The 24,904-nt window shown below is 36.7% G+C and overlaps 1 protein-coding gene across 3 annotated transcripts; it reads right to left on the bottom strand.

The window, feature by feature from the left end:
* Window positions 1–241: 241 nt before the first annotated feature.
* FGL1 (fibrinogen like 1) lies at window positions 242–22,032 on the bottom strand. 3 transcript variants are annotated; one of them, XM_051619645.1, is made up of 9 exons: window positions 21,942–22,032; window positions 20,205–20,299; window positions 16,622–16,697; window positions 12,693–12,873; window positions 10,003–10,162; window positions 8,086–8,183; window positions 7,102–7,190; window positions 6,348–6,535; window positions 242–2,479 (listed from the first exon to the last, which is right to left on the bottom strand). In XM_051619645.1, the coding sequence occupies exons 3-9, from the start codon at window positions 16,685–16,687 to the stop codon at window positions 2,320–2,322; spliced, it is 942 nt and encodes a 313-aa protein (XP_051475605.1). In that variant the 5' UTR covers window positions 16,688–16,697; window positions 20,205–20,299; window positions 21,942–22,032; the 3' UTR covers window positions 242–2,319. The 3 variants fall into 3 exon arrangements, with proteins under 3 accessions (XP_051475605.1, XP_051475607.1, XP_051475606.1); XM_051619647.1 differs by having other exon boundaries at window positions 16,622–16,650; XM_051619646.1 differs by having other exon boundaries at window positions 20,212–20,299.
* Window positions 22,033–24,904: the final 2,872 nt, after the last annotated feature.

The raw sequence follows: 24,904 nt of genomic DNA, 5'->3' as shown, positions 1-24,904 counted from the left end.
AAAACATGTTAATGCCTGTTGAGAAAATAAATTAATACAAACAGGTAAGCCAGGCAGAGAAAGGAATTATCTTCCAACCTCTACTAGTAATCTTATCAAGTAGTTAAACTTGCCTTTTGAAAATTAAGGGTTTCTTTAGTTGAGAATGATTATATGACCATTTTGAATTCCAACACTTTCACATGTTTTTTCATGTGGCCAAAAAGGATTTATTGCACAAAAAAAAGCCATAGAAAGATGGTGGGAATTAAATACTGTATTTGCATAGTGATAGGAGTATGGTAGATGCTTTTCACGCAGCTAGGATATCAAAGTTTTTGTTCTGAAGAACATTCAGTTCAAATAAACATATAAATACACTGTAAGATGTACAAAGAAAGATTTGATCCTCCTTCATTTTATTATTTTGTATAGAGAAAGGGAGTAAAATTTTACATCACAATAAGACAAAAGCATCCTATCTCAGCTGAAAGATTTCATTAGCATACTTGTAAGTAAAGAGGATAGATTTATGCTGCAGCAAACAACAACAAAAAAACCCTGCAGATTTTAGGAGCACAATCTGTACATGCTAAGAGTCTTTTTTGAGTGCTAAAGATCCATCTTTGCTGTACTTAAATCCTCCATGTATTTTATTTTACTTATGTGGAATGTGATCTGCCTTGATACTTTCCAAATACATGAGGTAATCTTTCCATTTTCCTGTGAAAAACTAAGGGTGTTTTTACAATTTCTACACAATGTCCTTCATATTTTTATAAATAATTAAATCATTCTCTTAGAGTAGCAGAAGAATTTGAAAAACATAATGGGAAATACTGTACTTACAACATATTTTTAAGCTACTCCAAAACTTCCATCCTATTATTAATGACCCATACCTACAGACCTGCTCATAGAGTTCACAGAGATCAATTCTAAATTCTGTAATAAAATTGGATAAAAATACATATCAGACATTCTGCTTTAATGTTGAATGCTGAATATGTATTTGTCAGTATCTAGATATATAGATATATACATACACACACATATATATGTTTGTATGCCTTCCTGACAGATACAGAATTTGATTTGGTGTAACTGATTAAAGAAGATTCCAAATAAGCAGCTCTAGGGCTATTAGTTGGTCCTCCCATACAAGGGTACAGGGATGTGCTACAGGCTAGTAATCTCTAGCACAGTATTGATACATCACCAAAAAATCAGCTTATTTAGAACACCTGCTATTACCACAAAAAGCACAGACCTAAAAAACCTCTATACTGCAGATTTTATCAGCACCATTTTCACACAATAATATTCTTCTTAGCTGCCTGAACCTCATTTTTTCCCTATTTAATGACCTTTTTTTGTTGTTGTTTAGGTGTAATCTGACTTACTTTACTGAATGAGATTGTTTCATATAAACCTCTCTGTTTTTCCCCATTATTTTACAAATCCCCCTCCCTTATTCAATGCAGTTATTTCAAGGATTCTTGCCGAAGTTTTGGTTTTGGAGGATGGAAATGGGAGGAAAAATGGCCATGGAGTGAGTTTTCATTCAGCTAACCTCTCTTGGTATCAATGTAGTTATGAATTGACTGGCAGATTGTCAAAAGTTAGTTTCACTTATGTTAAGTGTGACTGAAATTGACTGCCAGGCTTGAAAGCTGTATTTGGACAGAGGGAGAGAGACTGGCAGTCCAACCACGAAAACAAAATTATTTCAGGAAAGCTGGAAAATGAAAGTGCCCAGGTTTGGCTCAGATACTTGTGGTTTTTAAAATTATCATTTGCATCTGCTTAGCAGAAATGGATTACATTTAATCAAATAGCTTTCTAGAGCACTGAAAAATAAATCAGAGGAATTTACAGTCAACTCACTTCTAAAGCCTCAAATTACACCAAAGAAAGTATGTCCCATCCACTGAGTAAACCAGCCTCACACTTGTATTTAAATAGTTTCTTGGTTGAAATAGGTACAAATAATTCTTGGTTTTGAGACAACACAGTGACGATATTGGCTTTTTTAAAGGTGAAAGGATTTGTATTTACTGCAGAAGCCAAAAATCCTCTGTGTTGATGAAGATGTCCTTATTCCTGGGTGAACAACTACCTTTTAAAAAAAAAAATCCTGTACACATATTAGCACTAGTATTTGTATCTACAGATGCATAGGCTAGATTGTTTTCTCATTTACATCTCATAAAGTTACTGGTTGCAGAGGAATTATTCCGGATTTATATATGCATAAGGAGAAGCAAAAAGCTGCCCATCTGTTTTAATTTGGATTGATTTGCTAAAAGATTAACTAGATAAGTTGTCTTAATAAAATACTTAAAAAATATTAGGTTCAAAGGCTGCTGGTCTGACCTTCATGACAACGGATTTCAGAGAATACCACCACCCATGCCAAGTGTACCAAACAATCCCGTTGTCTGTCTTTGCTGTGTAGGGGCCTTTGTAGTACAAACCGTTCAAGTTGGCCGAGTGACACCTGGAGGGAAAGTGAAGAAAAACCGAAGTGAGGTCTCCCTCCTGAAGAAAAGAGGCAAGCATTTGTAGTTTCTGTGCGAGTCAAAAATTTTGTCATGTTGATAACAGCCCAGTTTCACAGCTGCAAAAATTTGCATTTGTGGACTTCAGTGCGCCTGAACAAAAGCAGTTTAATTAGGGCACAACTGCTCTTAGCATCTCTGAAACAAATGTTCTTTTTGTTCTTTCCACACGTTTTCTGACATGAGTAGTTCTTGGAGTTTTACCTGCTAATCTGTTTCAGTGGAAAATTATTCCAGAGTTGTTCAGGTCATATGTGGCAGCAGGGCATATATCAAACAAAACTATGGGAAAAAAATACTGTGCTGCTTTTTGTGCTTCCAGAGGAGCCCCTCTTAAGTTTTGCAGTTGCCCCACATGGTGTTTTGTATGACAAAAGCTGAATACCTCCATCAGTTTCCCTATTCAGCTCTGGACTTCTGTTTACAAATAGAAGAAATCTGTCAGCTGATTAAACATATATATACCAATTAACTGTATCATCAGAGCTGGCATTTTGACTGTACAAAGTACTTTTTAAATGGTTCTTTAACACACTGAAGCACAAGTGCTGTTACAGTTTATTAAATACAGTGGTTAAAACAAGCAAACAAACAAACCCAAAAGTCTTCAGTACATACCAGCAAAACCTTGATACACATTTGGTTTCTAAAAGACAGAAGTTTAGATCTGTCCTGGTTTGAACTTCTGTGACCATATGATGAGCAAAATGGTTGTTTCTTCTGCAGTGCATTGCAGTCAATCAGCTTAGTTTAACTGCCAATTCAGTATTTTGTTATAAGTGCTGTTAATATCTAGCTGTTGAACACCATGATGGGTTTCAAAAGCAGACTTCAGAAAATATGCAACCAGCAAATAGTCCAAATGAACCTTTTCGACATTATTAGTGGCAAATTTTAGTCTCTTTGGCTTTGCTTAAACTTCAATTTTTGAGAACTGAAACAAAAACTGGGCTAAAAGCCTCATAGGAAAAATCTCACATGTATATGCTTATTCATTGCTTTCAATTTTTAGACTCAGTTGGGTAATGTGTTGGTTGACAGCTTAAAAACTTCAGATATCAAAAGTGACTTTGGTTTTGATAATGACAAATTTGTATCAGAGCTGACTTAATCTTTCTAGCCACATAAATTCTGTGTTGAGTGGGCACTCTGTCTGGATCAAAACACAGATTTAATTAGAAGAATCAAAATTGCTAAGAGGTATCTAGATCAACTGAACTCCTTTCATTTGCTTTGATGGAAGCAGGCAAAACATGATTTTTTCAGAAGCAACATGAGCCAGTAATAACTCTTGATTAGAGTTGATGGGAGGCACTAATAGCACTAATAGCAAAACTATACAGTATTCTGTAGCCGACTGCTAAAGTAACTGGCCATACTAAAGAAACAACTGGCATGTGATAATTGATATGATATTTTGAAGCAACATTCATTATTCACAACTCAACAGCACCTCAAAATTAGCCTGTGTTTCTCCTTTCTTTTTGATAGGCTAATTTTTAAAATTACAAACTGCACTGCAATCGTTTCAAAAGTACAGTAAACTCTCAGTTATCTGTGGAGATTGCCTCTAAATTATATATTAACTGTATTACAGATGCAGAGAGATGGAGTTGGTTACCTGAAGAACTGTTTGAATTCTGCCTGGACTTACTGACTCCAGTACTCCTATGCTGTCTCCAGGATGACTGGTGAGGCAGGAAGCCTGAGTTAGTGAGCTCTGTGCCCCCAGCATGATGCCTGCCACACGCACTGTGATCATACACTTACAGTATAACTAAAACTGGGATTTCTGGGGAAAGAATAAGTTCATGTCCAAATAAACTTGTTAGCTCTTCTTTTACTAGTTATGAACCTACTGACCTTTGCAACACCATAGATGCAGGAAAGCTTATGGTCATAAGACCATAAGACCAGACTGAACCCAGCTCGTGGATTTGCGTCCAAGCTGAAAATCTCTTCTAGGGATTTGCTTACAAAAGAATGCAGATAGGCCATTTTTCTGCAGAAGCCCAGGGTAACAAGTGCTGAGCTGGAGCAAGACCAGAGGCTTAAACTAGATCTAAGCTACTTCTATGTGGCCCTCACTTGTGTCACATCCCTTGGTATTCATACTATCTGGGTGTTTCTGTATTTCATTAGTCCAGATAGCAGAGAGCTGGCTCTAAAATATTCCTTCATAGCTAGGAGCTCCTATACAAACCAGCCAAGAGCACTAATTCCTTCTATGTTTGCTAATCTGAGTGCTTTCCTTTCTCTGCCAGTACTGGTCTTTTGGGTAGGACTTAAGGATAATGAAATTTGCTAGTATTTTGCAGCATTTGGTTTTATGTTAGGCTTAACATAAAACAGGCAGTGGAATAACACTATTAGTAAGTCATTTTTGTAATCCAGATACATTGTCACGTTAAGAGTATGAGCTGCACAGCCATAATAGGAATTAGCCTGGTAGGGTCAGCTATGTTTAGTAATTATATATAACTAAAAAGTATTAACAACTGCTAAGTTCTGCTGTACAGCTACTTTTGCAAAGGGTTCATTATTTTGTCCAGACTAATTAAATCTTAAATAAATAAAATTTAAAAATAATAATAAAAATAATTTTTAAAAGTTTTGAAAGACAAAAACTGTATGCAGTTGACTAGCAGTGGTTAGCAATTCACTGTTAATGAACTCCATGGCATGGTATCAGAATTTTATGCTACCTGAGGTCTAGTTATTCCTCTAAGTTCTGATTTCTCTGGAACAGGATCTCCAGCATTGTTGCCTTTCGCTTTTATATCTTAGCTTTCATGAGAGCTGCAAAAAACTTTGTCTATATGTGAATTTTCTGTATGTCTCAAACATTCTCCTGACCCACTATCCATGCAAATATATTTAATTGTATGAAAAAAGTAATTAATTGTGAAACATTTAGTTTATAGCTACAGCATATCAGCTAAACCAGTCCCAGACTACTTATGGAAACAGAATTTGGAAAATGAGGAGTTAAAAAACAGAAACAAAGGATGACACAACAGAAACAATGGAGTTGATCCAGCCTGGCAGCTCTTGCCAAGTGAACTGAGATCACAGTGAGAGAGTAGTATGCTTTCCTGAGTTGTATTTTAAACCTCTATTACACAGCTAGACTGCATAGTTGGTCTTCATGGCTATATTTAGCTAATTAAGGGAAAGAACATAGCTGCATATACAGACAGCGCTAAGGCTACCAGTTTATTCCCTTCTTTTTGAAATGGTATTTTGTATGTAGTAGGATTTTTAAATTCTTTTACTGAACCCTATTTAAAAAAATCTTCCTCTCAGTCCAGCCATGCTCAATGACAGAAACTGAGTGGATGTATTCCCATCTTGACATAGAAGGAATAAGAGGAGTGAGATGCTGTGAACTGAGGTGAAGAAAATTAAGGTTAATAACCCAGCACTAGCTTAACTTGACAGATATTCTGCAGCACTGCCACATCTGGTCTAGTGCAAGAATGGAGTACAACAGGGATACATCTGCAAACTCTACATGACCTACTAGTGTAAAGATTGGTTACCTTACAGAGGCAGAATTATCTTCTCCCTACTGTCTGATAACAAAAATGACCAAAGCCTATGGCAAATTCCATTATCACAGACCAGCTTGAGCTGTCCCTCCTAAGGTGAGTCTGTCTTACCAGCACTGAGATCTTTAGTAGGTGCCAAGGGCAGATGATTGCAAATATGAGAAAAAATGCCAGTCCTATCTTCTACCATATGTTATTAGTGAATGAATATGCATGAAACAGCACAGCTGAAAATATTGATGTAAACCCAAAATACCTGTTAAACCACCAGCCAGCCTTTTCCTCTTCAGCACAGTTCCCTTCATAGTTGTCATTGTCCCTGTCTCTAGTACTGAATTTCATTCCTCGATGATCAGCCCACCATTTTACTTCAGGATGAAATCCACCAGTAAGGGAATCACCAGCTGTGCCAGAGTATTCACCACAGCTCATCTCATAAGAATGCTAATGAAAAATGTGAAGAGAGGAAAAAAAAAGTAATCAAATATGTCTGTGACCTTTAGCATGTCAGAGAAAGAAACCACAAAAAGGAAACTAATCCTCTTTTTCCTTTTGCCATTATTCTTACGCTCAGAAAAGTCAAGCCACTTAAAACACTCTGTAATAGATAATGAAGGGGTGTAAAGATGCTCACCAGGGTAAAATTTGTCAATAACTTCATGTGTAAAGGACATAAGGAAAACACTGTTAGTTATTTTGCAGTACTATTAACAAATCAGAATATAATGCATTATTATTGGTAATATATATAAAAAAAATAAAACAGGAAAACTACTTTTATCCATGGCTGCTAAACCACAATTAATAAATCTTACAGAAAGTGTGAAATTGATGTCTCAATGTAAACCACTATTATTACATATTTGAAAATTCCAAGCATTTGTAAGAAAGAAAATACAATAAGGTTCCACACAAACCTTTATGAAAATTAAGGAACTTGTATGTTTATTGTCTGTCCATAGACTCCACATTTTCATTAAAACTTCTAGGCATTATTTAATATTTTTTACCTCTTCACCTGCAACTCTGAATCTTGCATATTGTGCAAAACGCCGTTCTCCTTCAAAATCAGTTAGGTCAATTCTTAGAGTATAGTTCCCTTAAGAAATAACAACACAAATTATTTCAGTTAAACCAGCCTCACTGTTCACTACTTTCCAGACCAGAGTATTATAGTAGAAGACTAAAATACAAACGATGTTTTTACCATTAATCTTGTATCTATCATCACAGCAGATTTTATGTGCTTTTTATTTTCTTTCTTTATGCATACTCAAATATGTCTTCCTATTCTTTGTCTTTAGTGACCTGATTAAACTTAGAAAATATTATAATTATTCCAATACAGAATTTCAAGTATAGACAAAAAATGTCTTTAAAGAATGGCTTTGTGGGCTACTTTAGTAAGATATTTGAGGTGGTAATAAAAGGATAATGAGAATCAATCAATAAGCATACACCTAAGAAAATTAGGTATTATACTGTAAAGATAAAGCAGTTAAACTAGGACCATGCCCTGGTGGCTTTGATTTCCATATGAATTAGCTGGCTAAGTCAATGGGTAAGTTTTGTATATCCAGCATTCTACAGCAAAGCAGAAATTATCTTAGATTGAGTGACTATTACAAAGATGGAAATGGCCTTCTAAGATTAGCTCAGTCAAGAGGAGAAGCCTAGATTTACCTTCATGTAACAGCCTATGTAGCCATGCAAAGCCCTGACTAAATGAACTGGTACAGCACACTACCTGACTCCAGACTGTTAGTGATGCTGACTCTGAAATGGGTTCCCTGCATATCATTGGTTCCATGACAGTTTTGAACATTTTGGTAGGAAATATATATTCAAGTGTGTTTTGTTCTGAAACTTGGAGAAGTCCTAATGGCAGAACTCAGGATTTATGCTAACAAAAAGGGTAATAAAAATGGCCTGGAAAGTGCAAAAAAAACCACCCCAGAAACAATAGAAGACTATTGTTACAATATAGATCCTACCTTGATTAGTCAAATAATGAAGATTTTTATTTCCAAGCCAATATTCACCATTTGCCAAAACAAAATTTCCAAAGCCTTCTTCATAGTCAGTCCAGACTCTGGAAAGAGTCAAAAAAAGGAAGATTTCTTGGATGTTTATTTTCTCATACAACCACAGAATAATTCAAACTTGAAGGAACCTCAGGAGGTAATCTAGTCCAATGTCCTGCTCAAGGCAGGATCAGCCATGAGATCAGACCAGGTTCCTCAGGGCTTGTCCAGTCAGGCCTTGCAAACTTTCAAGGATGGAGACTGCATTTCATCTTTAGGCAGCCTGCTGACTGTTCTCACGATGAAAAAGTTTTTCCATATATCCAGTATAAACATGTCTGGTTTCAACTTGTGTACTTTGTCTCTCATACTGCCACCAAACACCACTGTAAAGATCATGTTTACTAAAAAAGCTCTCAAACTGCTGATTTCTTAGTGACCTACTTGTATGTACAGGCAGGCTACTAGATTCTGCTGAAGCCATCTCTTCTCCAAAACGAAAAAGCCTTAGCCTGTCCTCACAGGGCAATGCTCCAGCCCTTTATTATCTTGCTAGTCCTCTGCTGAACTCTTTGTAGGTTCATTATGTACCAAAGCATTAATAAACAAATATTTTAGACTTTATTATCTTATTTACATTGTTGATCTTCACAGAAAAAATTAATTTTTCACATGTGAAAGGCTGAATTCCACACTACACTGGTCACTGAATCTCAGTCCAAAGAGTTGTCCGAAGAGGTAAATTTAATGTGGTTTAAGATTGACAGTTGTTAAGAGGAGAAGAAGACACATTAGCTCAGTCCAATATTTGGTATAACACAATATACATATGTCCTGGTTTGAGCCAGGATGAAGCCAACTTCCCTTTTTACTGATTTTTTTTTTTCTTCAGTGAGCTTTCTTTTAACTAGCAACACTCTGTTCTAGCTAGGCTGATAAGACATTGGAATGTTTTTGTAACTCCTGGGGCTTCAAGGTCGCACCTTCACTCTGCTGGCTCAGACATTACGGGGAGATCTATGACCCCCCCTGTAGGAGGCTGAGTTAGACAGACAGCAAAATTGGCCAGAGATATTCCATTCCATATATCTACGTAAGCTCAGAGGAAGGTCAGAGATCACAGAAGACAACTTCCTTCCTTCCCCCCTTCCCCCCTTCCCCCCTTCCCCCCTTCCCCCCTTCCCCCCTTCCTTCCTTCCTTCCTTCCTTCCTTCCTTCCTTTCTTCCTTCCTTCCTTCCTTCCTTCCTTCCTTCCTTCCTTCCTTCCTTCCTTCCTTCCTTCCTTCCTTCCTTCCTTCCTTCCTTCCTTCCTTCCTTCCTTCCTTCCTTCCTTCCTTCCTTCCTTCCTTCCTTCCTTCCTTCCTTCCTTCCTTCCTTCCTTCCTTCCTTCCTTCCTTCCTTCCTTCCTTCCTTCCTTCCTTCCTTCCTTCCTTCCTTCCTTCCTTCCTTCCTTCCTTCCTTCTCTTCCATCCATGGCTGGCATCCGGGGAGGACTCCAGCACCGTCAACCCTTAGGCTCAAGCTATCCTGACCCTCATCACTCTCCACTTTCTCCAGCAGCAGCTCCAGGATTTCTCAGGACTGTTCCAGCTGAGGAGATGCTGTGGGAGTTGCTGGGGGTGGGGGGAGGCGAGAAGGTGTTGCACATACCTGAACATATTTGTATATAATTGTATATATTTTCTTATGTCATTAGTGTTTAATTAAAGCTGTGTAGTTTAGTTTTCAATCCAGCCAAGTCTCTCTTTTTTTCTCTCTCTCCTTCCCTACCTGGGTGGGAGGGGGAGGGGATTGAGAGCATTGTTGTCAGACCTGAGTCAAACGGTGACACTGGTTTAATGTTTCTCCCCTTTGTTTCCAATTTTAATGACTAAGTCTAGTACTTACCTATCAAAATTCTCGCTGCCATCATAACGTCTCTGAAAAACAGTCCAACCACCCCCTTCAGACATGTCGCAGAAGGCAAGGAATTCAGTAGGACTCTGGATAGGTTTCATCTTATAAAATCCACTTTGCTTATGGCCGTCGTTGTAGATTTCTGCACAATCTGTTCACAAAATATTCACTGGACAGTTTTTTTTAGTCCTACTTACCGGCAAAATCAGAAATCAAGTCAATACCAGAATTCAGGTAATGTCTTTAAGAGTCATATATGAATCATGCTGATACAAAGAATTCCTCTGCAAACACATTTGTATGACTCCAGCACATTTACTTGTCTTTGTGTTGCTTTAAAATCATTGAGCTGTAATTATTTTGACATTTATTTAAAATAATATTTTTTTCTACCATAAAATGCTAACATTTTTGGTTCTGTTTGGCTAATTCCTCTGGTTAAAGTGGTGTCACTTTTCATTTACAATGGTGTAATCCACATTAGAATCCTGTTACAATCATATAACTTTTCTACATATGTAACACAAAATAACCTTTACAAGCAAACATGTAGTTCTACGTCTAGAGAGTTCACTGGAGAACTGCCAAAGAGGATGGAATCACCAGTGTTTGAAAATGGAAACAATTACTGGACCTGATACACTTTCCTTTTGTACCAAACAGGTGCAAAAATACATAGAAGACTACCTCCAAAAAGTGCAATGTATGTGTAAATGGTATCACTTTGGCTGGATACTATTTACAGTCTCATCTCCATTGGTGTTAATGACTAATCAGAATTTACAGCAATTACGAAACTCAGAGCTCATGAAAGTATAACAGCAGTGTAATTGTATCATCTTTTTTCCTCTAGGAGTTAAGAAATGAAAGGAGTTCTTTGTTTATATGTAGTCTACCATCAAGCAGTCACACAGCAAAGACATACAATTTTCAACATTTCTGTTTTTCCTGGCAAAGGTAGGTCTGATTATCTTTAAGATTTTCACTGAAACATTTATGAATATGTTGGCTGAACTTCCAGGCCAGTCTGGAACTTGCTGAACTATATTTCTTCTCAGTGAAAGCATCAGTGAATATTAGACATAGAAAATAAACACTTCATACTGAAAACAAATAGCTATGCCAGGTTTTGTCTAAACTTTAGTAGAAAACATGATTTAAATAACAGCTAAGCTGTCTTTCTAGAGAATGATTTGCTTATAAAAAATAGCTTTTCTTGTTCATTATTTTCTTAGTAGGTTAGCAAAACACTAGCATATTTTAGTTTTTAGCAGGTGTCTATAGCATGGAATTTCTCCCTCTCTGACTAACCCAAATGTATCCAGCTGTGTTGACATTAAAATGCTATGGCAGTTTGAATGAAATAACACAGGATCAATGTTATCAAGAGAAAAGCATTTTCCAAGGTATAAGGAAAATGAGGCCTTGTGCAGCCTGGTCTAGTGGGAGGTGTTCCTGCTCATAGCAGGGAGGTTGGAACCTGGATCTTTAAGGTCCCTTCCTACTTTAACCATTCTATGATTCTATGAGACGATAATGGAAAACAAAAATAATCAGAAACAAGAACAACTTAGACCTGCTATTTAGAACCACATTTTAAGAATATAAACTGGGGCACATGCTAAAAAAGGATAAATACCTTTCAGCTAAATGTGGTTTTAATAATATTTTTCAGTAACAACTGACTCAGCCATAACAATAATAAAAATATTCTGGAGTGCTGAAAACATAAATAAATATACAGCTAAAATTTAAAGTCAAGCTTACAACTGCTTTTAATTTAATTTGAATGGTGCTTTACTATATTTTATGTCTTGATATAGGTTGTGATTTCTTCCAGCAGCAAAAACACTACAAGTATATTCAAACAAGAGTATTAAAAATTACAGAAGTTTAAACTCTCTGGACAACTAGAAACAAACACTATCCAAGAATCAGACCCCCAAACTGCATTTTCAATCCAACTATTGGTTTCAATGATATTTTATTATTTTAAGAGTTTGGCCCACACTGCAGCTACTGTGGGCTAATGCACTTGGCCTTCTTCCATTGCAGGGGGACTGGATCACCACCAGAATGCTGGTGAGATTGCAGAAACAACTTAAGACAAATATTTTAGAAGCTGATGTGTCCTGACCTGAACCTAACTCAGTCAAAATGGTACAACATACAGAATGCTGTTAAAGTGAGATGCAGATTCTGCCAGGGTTATGTGTGTAAATAAGGATGCCTCAGGGACTTTGCAGATTGCAACAGACTTGGTGTGTGCTTGTAACCAACACAACCCTGTGAATATGAGAATGTGAACTGACCCTGTGGGTCAGAACTTTCTGAGATTAGTGAAAGAAGGGTGTTTAGAAATTAACATTTTGTAATGTCTATTATTGGCTTTTCTCTGTTGTATTGCTGATACTTATTCTGAATGTATTACGCACCGATTGTTTTGTAATTATGGACTACTAATAAATCAATAAATTACTTCAGTCCTGATTTGATTTATACTGTGTGACATTACCAGTTTTTCCCTGCAGCAGCAGGCCTAGGTAAAAGCTGAACATTGTGTTTTAAACAAACAATTTTCTATTAGCTTTTAGAACAATAACTCAAAGAACCCAATTGTGTTTAAGCTTCTGGGTATCATTACAATGAATGGAAATGAAAAGAATAGCTTCATTTCTAACCTGAATACTGCCTTTTTCCTCCCAAGTCAATGACACTGTTTTCATCTCCTCTGTCACTGTACTGAATCTCTTTCTTCTCTAAAAGCTGTATAATTTTTAACTGCTGCTGTTTCACACGATGTTCCAGGAGCCTCACCTGGCCCTGAAGTCGTATCTGCTCTTGCAAACAGTTCTGTAGATCCTAGAGAGGAAGACATACCTTACTATAAAATAAACTTTTTTTTTTTTTTTGGTCAGTCTTAACATGTGACACAAAAACCCAAGCAAACAAACCATAAATAAAATTTAACTTGAATAAAATGTTTTCAGCACAATTTCCTACAGACACTTCGTTGACTTCCACCTCAATTGGTGCCTCTATTTAAAATTATTTTGTGTATTACAGAGTGTCCAAACACATACTTGCTTTGAAAAGAGACCTTCTTTTTCGTGGCTAACTGCCAACTCTCACTGCAAACATTCAGAGGCAACTTTAGGGAAAATCACTACAGAACAGACTATCATAAAGGTTGCTTATTCTCTATTGTCTGCCATGTAGTGGGAGCTGCTACTAACATTGTGAAGGTTCTGAAATTCTGGAGTTTTAAAGAAATACAGTCCATACATTTTCAACTTAATTGTGCGTTTTTCAAATACTTTTACATTACACACTTCTTAACATATCTTAACATTGCCAGCATAAATACTGTGAAGTTTCGATCTTATTTTTGGCATGCTAAAATAAATCATTCCTAAGAGGCTGTGAAAATACATGAAAAATAAAAGTTAAAAACTTAAAGTCAATATTGTGCTGTGTCTCGTACAATGAATTTTGCCATGCATAGTGAGTGAGAAATGCACTGACTCTGATATGGTGATACCGTGCACTCATTTCACCCTGGTGCAAATATGGATACATGAAAAAAGAGCTGGAACAACTGTTTCAAATTCTGGCATGATGAATGTATGCAGAGCAATAAATAATTGTTTTTATATTAATGACTATGGCAAAATAGCCAAAGTGAACAGAACCCAGTCTAGGGAGCTTAAAGTAAAAAGTGTGTACAGTTTCAAATACATATATTTAAAAAATTATTTCAACACAGGGAAAAAAGCCTTTTGGATTTTATGATACATTTTATAAATGTAACATGAGGTTTTGCATCAGTAACATTGTGTCTGCAATTTCAAGTGAGTAGAGTTTAGCAGCTTTGGTGCTTGAATGAGAGCACAACTTACACTGTAAAAGGAAAATCAGAGGGCAACCTTTTGGAAACCTGATGTGCAAGATCAGAGATGCAGTAATTCTAAACTGGTGTCATCTTATTCAGAAGGCAACGTTATTTACGTGAGCTAAGAAGGCAGAACCTTGCCCTATCACATTGAACTGTAGAGAGATCTGAAGTAGCATTCAGATGTTCACATCCAGTGGCACTTGTGTACATTCACCTGTATCAGGCTCAGGCTTCACCTGTTCCCATGAACACTCCCACCAAAGTGTTTCTTGTCACTTCTATCTGAATAGCTGGTACTATTCTGTAAGTTTCTATGCAGCACAGACATGGTTCTGTTTAGACTGTCTTCCTTGCAGTACCATACACCAGGTTGAGAGAGGGTGAATGAATAATAATAGAAAATACTTCCAGACTCACCCTGATTAGCTAATGCTAACTATAGATGTAAAGCTGTCAAAAAGCCACGGTAACAGTTTGAACAAATATTAATCCTAATCATATTAAGAGTGATAAAGGAGCCACCATGTCACACTTAGTAGCTCTACCACAGCCTTTCTTTATTGAGATGGTTAGCCTCTATCAGACTTCACTCAGTACTCGCAACCTTGGAGAACATGGTAAAACACAATAGGAAAGACCTGGGTGACCCTGGAAATGGTGGCCCCTGTGGTCAGACACTTGCAATTTCATAGGCAAGACTTCAGGTGGGTGGTCTCTTTAACACATGGCAAGAACTGAGCCATGAAGAGCTACTTTAAGTTCTGGAGAGAGCAGGAAGGAGTCTGCATGTTTGAGGAGAGGCAGCTACGGGCAGCTAAGTGTTTTTCTTCCAGGTGTAGTGAAAATGCATCTACCAGTTCTCCTAGTCACACTGTGAAAAGCCATTCTGCTACTGTGATTAAATTATATAGTAAAAGTACAGGATTTACCCAAAATCTTACTGTATCTTAGAAAAATTTTGTACCTAAATTCAGTATGACACAACTTCATATACTACCATAAAAGGCCCTTTCCTTCAAATAAAATTAAACACAAGTCTGCAACTGGTTGTGCCTCTAAATATTTTTCTTAATTTTGCATTTTAAATCGATCTTGTCTTTTAACTTACTTAAAAACTGTTAACCATCATTTAATAATGAAAATTAAAAACTAACACTGAGGTGATTCTCATCTGTTTTACAGACATTATGGGGTGAACAGTAATTATCTACATACTCATAAAAATGTGGATTTGATGGTGACTGTCTCCAGTGGACAGTACTGCCCACTGAGTGAAACAAAATCAGTGCAGCAACTGTACTACACATTGAGAAGCAATTATCTAACAAATGCTGACAGATCTGCTCTTGGACATGTGGTCCCATACTTAACCAGTTGCTGCAATTGATGTTCATTCACAATCTTTGTTTCATTATTGGGTGAATTATTTAGCTGGTAGTGATCTTGCACTAAAATAGATGCTATGAATCAGACTCAGAATACTTCACAAAATCTATAAAAATGCAGAATTTTTACTTGAGGTGTTATTCCTATTTTTCTGGAATTTCAATGAGGTCCAAAAAAATGGTATAATGGCATTAGTGCTTTAATGAGATTAAAAAGTGAAAACTTAAAGAGATAAATTTCAGAATGTTCCCAGTTCTTATTCACGGGCTCAGAAAAACCCATAATATTGCAAATGAAGAATCAAAAGAAATGCATTTCATTGAAGTGCCTTTTTCTCAGTAGACTTCTATAAAAATCAGTATTATTTTTCTCCATTGAGCAGAAGTGATTATGGAGCCAGGTGCTTCCTATTTTGCCCCTACAGAACTGAACAAAAGGCTTCCATAAGATACTGTAAACCACAATGATGCTCACCTAGTTGTAAATTCAGCAACCACTTCCACCTAGGCAATTATGAATCAACATTTCAGTCACCCAGGTGCTTGCTAGTTAGGATCTAAATATCAAACCCAGAAGGACAGCCAAGACAGGCAGTAGAGGACTGGTGAGGTTAAAAGTATTTTAAGCAGTGGAGTGTGTTGTGTGTCAGGGTTTTTGTTGGAGAGGCAGAATACATAGTAGAATGTTTTGGGAGGTAGAAGTGAAGGAGCTCTGATGTTTGTTTCTCAGTGTGAATTACAACATAGTAACATGGGAACAAGTAAGAATACGAAGCTGTGAATCTTGTCTGAGAAAAAGTTGTATGGCAAGCGGACAAGGTAGAAAAGAATGGAAACATTCTTCATCCTGAGTGTCAATGTCCAGAAACACTAGTGCTGCAGCCACTGCTTTGGGAGTTCCTGGGTTTTGTCTTTCTGTAAGTATGCTGCTCAAAACTAAAGGTGTTATTCTGAGTTAGAATTACCCCTAATTATGAGTATAACTGTCTTGTTATGTACGACATGCCTGTTAATGCATCACATGATATCTCTTTTTAACAAAGATATTCTATCACGTCCTATTTTGTGTTGGATCCAGTAACTGACTGACTGGGTTACTTTCATCAGTGCTATTGCCCATTTATCTTCCACTGTATATTATGCATTTGTTTTCTCTCTCCTGAACATCATTTGAGGTTACTTCCCCAGTCTTTCAGTTTTGTTCTGAGTTCTAACCTTTCCATCAAAGGTTCTGCCATCCCATGTAGCTGAGATTGTAAGCACAATGGAGGGCATTGTAAGAAAAGATTTAGAAGAAACCCTAGAGGCAGATGTAATTACTAGAACTTACAGAGCTGCCAATGGCATCCATCAAGTTAGCTGCAAGGACAAAATCAATCATTATCAAAATCTTCATTCTTTAGAAGCTGTGAAGTAGAAGAAGAAATGAAATACTAGTTAAGTAAAACATTAAAACTAAATATTACACCTGGCATCTTAAATTGTATTTGAAATAATCTATTTACCCTATAATAATTTTCTTATATACTGTAAAAATAAAGTATAGTTAGGCTTCATTCCAAATGTGTAAAATAGTCTGATCAAGTACAACTCCAAAACCCCCTAAAACCAGCATTTATCCTTTTAGGTTCTGTACGTATTTTAGGACAGCTGTTCAAGATTCAAAGCCACACATATTATTGTGAAACAAGACAAAAGCAAAATAGCATTTTAAAATGTCCTGAAAATAGGGCAATGTTCCTTGTTGGTCCTTTAAAGCTGGGAGAAAGCTCCTTGTTATATTCAAATAATAAAAAAAACCTGAATGTGGCTAGTTGTCCTTGAACTAAAGATTTGTGCAACTTCTGTGTGCCAGGGTGGGATGGAGAAAATTGTACTGTTATGGAGTAATTTGTGGGAAAAAATGCATAGCAGTTATCAGCTTTTATTCCAATTGTGACAAGGATGACATCTTTCAACTGATACTTATGCATATTTTGTACTGTATGACCCATAGCATTTTAAGTCTCATTATTTCATATTGAAATTAGTTTATAAGCCAAAACAATCACCATTGTATCTCACTGCCTTGCAAACCTTAGCTGTAAGGTTTTCTGTAAGGTAGGATGTGCTTTTCAGCTCACAGATGAGAAACCAAGGCCTCCAGTTACTAAAATATTTACATAAATGATACATGAACCAATTCCAAATTGATTAGTTGAACTACTGCAACCTATCAACTGAGGAATGTTGGGTTTTGTTGTTTTTTTTTTAACTTACAATATTTTAATTTAACATATGCTAACATCTGTTATATATATGTGTCCACTCTGCTTTTTCTACTCATTAAACTAAATCAGTTAACTACATGTTAAAACATCTGTGGTTAGACAAAGCATAAGATTTATAACAGAGAATAATTACTCAATGTCAGCATTTGCTTCTTGAAACACCAACTTTATGGAAATTTCCACTCATGTTTCTACAAGAATTAATATAAAACATCAGTGGAACTTTGGCAGACTGTGCTTTTTACTGTACAAAGATAATCAAGGTGCAAGTCCAACTTTATTTTCACCAGTCTGAAAACCTCATGCAAGAGGATGAATTACAGACCCTACAGATTTGTTTGCAACTTACCTATAAAATACTAAAGATGCTTTTTTAACTTACAGTTACCTTATTTAAAGTAAATAATTAAAAAAAAATTTAGTTCTCGGTTTTGCTGGTTTGAAAGCATCATACTTGAAAAGCACAGAGTTGTGAACCTCAAGTATACCTGTCTAAAGTTCAATATTCCACTTCTTGCACTGGACTGATGCAAACACAAGGTGTTGAGGGTTCTCTGTACCCATTGATTCACATTACAGACAGCTCAGAAGCCTTTTTTTTAAGTATTATGAATGTTTGCAACATCTACCATTGAGCTGCAAAGCACTATACTAAGCTGATGTCCACCTCTAAGGATTCCAAAGGAATTCATTAAAATTTATGTTAAAATGTTTCTTAAGTAGTAAGTGTGAACTGAAAAATGTAAGCTAAGTTATTTCTATGCCATACATTTCTGAATATTAATTTGGAAGTTGTTCTTCATGATAACCAATTAAATGTTATACCATTTGAATAAGAAACTTTATCATAATTCAATGCAACAAGGTCTTCTGCTGTTTCACAGAATCGTAGTAAGGTTTGGGTTGGAAGGGACCTTAAAGATCATCTAGTTCCAACCCCCCTGCGTGGGCAGGGACACCTCCCACTAAACCAGGTTGCTCCAAGCCCCATCCAACCTGGCCTTGAACATTTCCAGGGAGGGGAGATTCACAGCTTCTCTGGGCAACCTGTTCCAGTGTCTCACCACCCTCATAGTAAAGAATTTATTCCTACTATCAAACCTGATTCTACCCTCTTTCCGTTTGAAACCATCCCTCCCTGTCCTTATCACTAGAAGCCCTTGTAAAAAGCCCCACCTCAGCTTTCCTGCAGGTCCCTTCAGGTACTGGAAGGACACAATAAGGTCTCCCCAGTGCCTTCTCCTCTGCAGGCTGAACAGCCCCAACTCTCTCAGCCTGAAGTGGTATGAAGTGACTAATCCTAAAAATTTCAGGCTTAAAAAAGGAGGGGGGTGGGAAACCTGCAAGAACTGCCTGGCATAGAATTCTGTTATTAATCTGGATTTCAGAGGTTTCTGCCATGACAAAACATGTGTTTTCACCTTATGACAGTAGTAATTATGGCTACTGGAGCCACTACTGGTTTGAAAGCAGATGTTACCACCTGTTTCAATGACACCGTCTGTGAGAGGAGTGACCAAAGAGTATGTTAGCTATCTGGTTGACCCACAAATTATCTGTCTCTGCTAACTGCTGTCCTGAGTCTATGCCTATCTTAAATATGTTTTCTAGTAGAGAAGGGGCTGTATTTTTTTCCACTGGAAGATTAATAGTTAACTGTTCTGCTTCATCTTATGTTATTTTCATTATAAAAGCACACTGATCTCCCTCACATTAGTCTTAATATTCAAACTGTTCGATCATGATTTCACTGACTGTGAATGCCTGAATAACACAATTAATCTTACGATTAGATTTACGAGTATAGTATTCTTATTTTTTTAAAAAAGACAATTAAGTAAATTTTGCATACAGTTCAGAGAAACTTATGCTAGTAAAAAAATAAATAAAATAAAATTGAGAGACTATCAGGCACAATCAAGGCAGATCACATCCCTTACAGCATAAGCAAGCTGCACAAATTGAACCAAGAGCTGAGGAGCGCAAAGGGGATGCAACTGGGTTTGGTTTGTCACCTCCAGATGAAGTCACCTTTCTATTTAAAGGGAGCCTCTTTCTAAAGAGCATTCTTGTTATGAGGAATTCCATAAGGGCTGCACTTGGAAGGCAATTGGATCAGCTTTAGCACTGATCTAAGATATGCTCGAAAAACACAGTGAAACATAGTAATAGTCTCATAAATAAAATGCTAGATGTGATTTTTTAAAATATATTGCTCAAGATATTTTAATCCTGGAGTTTAACAGCAAACCCAAGATGGATTATTGATCCTTAGCGACTCACAACATGAGCTCACTATGATCATATGAGAAATAAGAAGTATATAAAGAGGGAGCACCCAAGACCTCTATTTGGCAGACCTATCAATCAGAAAAAGTGAAGATATTGGAACAGAGAGTGGACAGAGAAGAAAAAACAGAGTGCACCTGAGGTAGTAATGAGGGTTGGGGGGACTGAAGTCTTTGTGCTGTTCTCTTCCCCAAAAACGCAGAAAGGTCAAGAAAAATATTAAGAGAAATGCAAACTCAAGCTCTTAAAGGAAGTGGCTGACCCAACATTGTTTCTCTGCTTCTGTCTGCCCAGCAGAGAGAACCAGACAAGGTAGAGGACAGTGAACAATGCTGATCCTGGAAGGTGCAGTACCTTGTACCTTTGAGCCAATTCTCAGCAAGTATAAAGTCCTGTAGTTTATCTGATCCCACAGTTGCAATCACAAGCGATTCACTGAGTGTTCAAACCTACAGTGATAAGAAAAGTGGTTAGTAGGGTCAAGTCCCGCATATGTTCAAAGCACTTTGTATACGTTAACTGAATCAACAGGTTCATTTTTGAGTTGATGTGTTAACAGTTTACTTATTTTTCCACATTTCTACAAAAAGTTTCCAAAAAGGTTGTATTAGTAACAGTTCTTTGAAAGTATACATTCATGCTCTTTGGTAGGATGTAAAGCTAAAGTTCTGTTCAAGGTAATCTTAAAATCTGTCTCTAGGAAGACTGCTTTGGAATTAAGTTTATTAAAATAATTTCTGCACTCATTTAAATATTTATCCTGTTTGTTACAAAGCTATTTAAAATGTTTTATCTAGGAATGTACATGGAGGGTAAAAGAATTAAAAACATATAGAGATAATGCAACCAATTATAAACATTTGTACACAATGCGATAAAAACATTCACTCAAAAAAAAGGCAAAAAATTTGAAATCCATGAAATCCATGTCACACATGAAAACAATTGCATAAGTTATCAAATATTTTTGTGTTGTTGATGCTAGTGAATCCAAAGAGTTAGCATGTGCTGAGAGACTTCCAAGACTTCTGTTATAATGCCTGTGTTTGTTTAACAAAAACAAAAAAACCCTGAATTTGTGCAGGGAGATCCCTTTCCAGGAAAATCTTTATTTCAAACAGTAGACATGTATATTAATTATCCCACATCATGACAGAGTGAGGAAAACAGTGTAATATTTTAACGTTGAAAACAAACACCCTTAACAGTTAGTTGAAAAAAACACATCACTTTCTGTTTTGATAAAATTGAAGTTTAAGGTCAACTCTCATGAAACCTTGAAATTTTATCCATAGAAGATTATTATTCTATGTAAAGATTACACCTGGAATGTGCACTTGTGCAGGTGTGCAGAAAGATTTCTCCAAAGCTGCCGAATGAAAATTCTAGAAAGGCACCTTTTTCCTTTCTGTGTCTGGGTTTTCTTTACAGGCTACTCAGACAATTCTATGTTGAAATTTCCCCTAAGCTTGATGTTTTTCCAAGTCTTTCAATAACAAGCTACTAAATAGATTTGATGACATTAGAGAAACTCCGAGCTAAGAAAATTTCGAACTCTTAGCCTGAATTCTGGACTCTGTAAACTAGATGGAATTCAGATGCCTATTTTGTTTGTGCAGTGTCAACAAGAATTGCATTGCTAATAAATTCAATAAGAGAAAATCTGCCAAAACACAGATAATGACCTGAACAGTTTTTCTTTGCTTTCTTAAAATTCAAACTGGTTTTAATGATTAAACTCATGCACAAGTTGGATTTGTTATAATTAGGTAGTCTTACCAAAATTGCCCCATTTTTCTCATCTGAAAAACAGACGATAATTCATTATTTGATCTACTTTTAGGGTTGAATAGCAGTCATGTTCATAGAGCCATATATTATTAGAAGTCTAGAAACTACAGATTTGAATGGGAGGTTTATTAACTAACTAGGTATCATAGCAAAATAGTTAGATCCTGCTAAAACATTCATACATCATTAGCAACATTGCACTAATTATATAGCCTTCAAAAATACATTACTTTTAATCCATAACTATAGCAATTACCCCAAATTCTTCCTTCTTCCCTCACAGGTACTTAAAATGTTTACCTTTTCCTTCTGGACAGAATTCAGAGTTGTTAAATCTTCTTAAGCTGATGCAAAGAATTCTAAACCCCTTCCCAGGCTGCGATTGTTTTTGCTATTAAATTCTGTAGAGTTGAGGGTTACATCTGCTATGAGTCACTGGGCAGGAATGTTTCTGAGAAATTGCAGTTATCAAGACTAAATTACAACATAAGAAGGAGAAGACGGTAATTCTGTGCTTAACACAACACTTCTGAAATAAAAACAGGCCAAAAATAACAGTGGATCATCCATTCCTTTTTACTGCTCTGATCTAGGAAACAGCTCAACATCATATTCAGCTATATATCTCATTGCTTTCCTGAATCAGAGCCTAAATCTTTTAGGCTTCAGTGGTATTCAGAGAGCATAACTGAATCAACTAATTTAGACATAAAGAATAATCACTTAAACTAGAAGTTGCAAGTTAGAGGTGATACAAGTCTGTGAGCAATCCCAAGACGCCCCGGCCTCCAAATGACAAACAATGTACAGACAAAGCCAAAGGGAACAAGAAAAAAAGGACAACAACTCTTGTTTGAAGTCAGTCAGTATTTTTAGCTAAATTGGAAGGTGCTCAGAATCACATGACCTCAGTGATTTTGTTAGACAAAATCACTTTCTCTATAAGCTTTTTAGAGTCAGACGAATATATCACAGAATGTTTTAAAATGAAGTTTGTTTTGAGTGTTTGCCCTTCTTCTATGTTGGCTCTTCCCAGAAAGTTCAATAAATGAGTATGTTTAAAGGAATGCTTCTGGAAGAAGTGAACTCTTAAGGAAATATTGAACAAAAGCAGTAAAAAGAGTTTTACACTTCAAAATATAAATATTCACACAATCAACTTCATTTTGAAGACTAATACTTGTTGGCACACTTCCTCTGAATAATTTCTGGTGTCTTATTTGGACTCTGGCAGTATTTATCTCTACTCATTACGTCAAGTAACTAGCTTCATATTCTGAATTTCACGTACTTAAAATTACAATAAATTTCTCATGAGTAGCCTACACTAAGAATCATTCAAAAATTCAAAATAATTCATCAGCTAATTTTTACTGGGAATCTGAACTATGGCTAACGCCTTCTGCAAGGAGGGAGATATCTATTCATAGCATGACTTTTAACTCTAAGCTGATGGTTATTCGGGAGGTGGGGTCTGAATTTAGAAAGTGGAAAAAGGCATGGCATTTTAAACTTGGATTTATTAACCATTTAAATGGTCTATTGAGGGTTACAAATAGATTCTCCATCAGTTTAAGTCTTTAAATAAAGACTAGATAGCTAAAATATATGGCATACATAAAATGTATGGCTAAATTATGTTTAATTCAGTTAAACAAGAATGATATACAGCATCAAATCAGAGATTCGTGTTATCAGAATGATTTTTCAAGAATAAACATATTAAATAGAAGACTCTCAAAGAGTACACAATTATGAGTCATATAAGCATAAAAGGAAAGAGAGAAAGGTCTTTCTTAGACCTGTTCAATACATCCAACACTAAAAACTGGCAAATGTCATAGACCTTAGTGAGACCAGTAAAGACCTGGCTGTTCTCACAAACCTTATTCAGATTTGCTGGTCTTGGAAGAGTTTGCACAGAGTGAAGCAAAATATGGCAAGGATCATTAATTACACTTTCATCAGTTTTTGGACAAAAGTATGTATAAAGGATAAAACACCGTGCCTCATTTCTAAATTAATCAACATGTTTATTCCTTCCTATAAGCAAGGTAAAAAACATGTAGTTAAATCAATCTTGTATCTTTTGTAGATGTTTAAAAGAAATGGCTAACACAAGAAATCAGCCGTCTTTGTTCCAATCGCATTAGCGGTTTCAGCTGATGTACCTCCCCTGGCTACCTCCCCTTCTGACAGAAGCTTAGAAGCTTTGGGCAATCCTAAACATGGACACAGGCTGGGGAATGAGGGGATTGAGAGCAGCCCTGCTGCACATAAACCAGCACTATGCACTTGCAGCCCAGAAAGCCAATAGTATCCTGGGCTGCATTAAAAAAAATTCTGGTGTGTCCCTACCTGGATTTTAATTCCATCTGCTACTGTCCTGGTTTGAGCAAGGAGGAAGCTAATTTCCCTTTTTCGAGATTTTTTTTTTTTTTTCCTTCAGCAAGCTCTCTTTTAACTAGCAGCAAGTGTTCCAGTTAGTGCAATGATAACACTGGAATGTTTATGTTACTGCCAGGACTCCAAGGTCACATCTTCACTCTGCCGGCTCAGACACTACAGATCTACGAGCCCCCCCGCCCCCCGTAGGAGGCTGAGTTAGACAGACAGCAAAACTGGCCAGAGATATTCCATTCCATATATCTACGTAAGCTCAGAGGAAGGTCAGAGATCACAGAAGACAACTTCTTTCCTGCTTCTTCTTCCCTTCTCTTCTGTCCATGGCTGGCGTCCAGGGAGGACTCCGTCCATCCATCACTGTAGAACCCCAGGCTGTGCATCTCCTGACCCTCATCACTCTGTGCGTTCTCCAGCAGCAGTCTGGGATTCTTTGGGACTGTTCGCAGCTCAGGAGAGTGCTGTGGGAGTTGCTGGGGGTGGGGGAGGCTATAGGGGTTGGCATGTTCCTGAACACACTTGTATATAATTGTATATATTTTCTTTTACCATTAGTGTTTAATTAAAACTGTCTAGTTTAGTTTTCAATCCAGAGAGTCTCTCTCCTCATCCTCTCTCTCCTTCCCTACCTGGGTGGGAGGGGAAGGGAATTGAGAGCACTGTTGTCGCTGGTTTAATTGCTGATCCTGAGTCAAACTGTGACAGTTACAAATTAACTTGTTTATGCTCTTCTCTGCATTGTTTTAGCTTGCATAATGCTAAGGATAAAACAGAAAGCATGTAATGGACTCCATTCTAGGACCGGCTCAAATCACGTATTTGAAAATGTGTATTCAGCATTGTATATCCAACATACTAAG

This window comes from Apus apus, chromosome 4 (assembly GCF_020740795.1).
Source record: "Apus apus isolate bApuApu2 chromosome 4, bApuApu2.pri.cur, whole genome shotgun sequence".
Classification (NCBI taxonomy): domain Eukaryota; kingdom Metazoa; phylum Chordata; class Aves; order Apodiformes; family Apodidae; genus Apus; species Apus apus.
Note: the sequence above shows the minus strand (reverse complement) of the source record. Positions and strands in the feature narration are given on the sequence as shown.

Bases quoted from the DNA above. Each gene is read 5' to 3' on its own strand.
- FGL1 (XM_051619645.1), bottom strand. From the start codon at position 16,687: ATGAAGATTTTGATAATGATTGATTTTGTCCTTGCAGCTAACTTGATG. The intron at 7,191-8,085 runs GTAGGATCTATA...TTATTTCTTAAG, and splicing joins TCATTATTTGACTAATCAAG to GGAACTATACTCTAAGAATT. The intron at 2,480-6,347 runs GTATTTTGGGTT...CTTTCCCTCCAG, and splicing joins GCTGGCTGGTGGTTTAACAG to GTGTCACTCGGCCAACTTGA.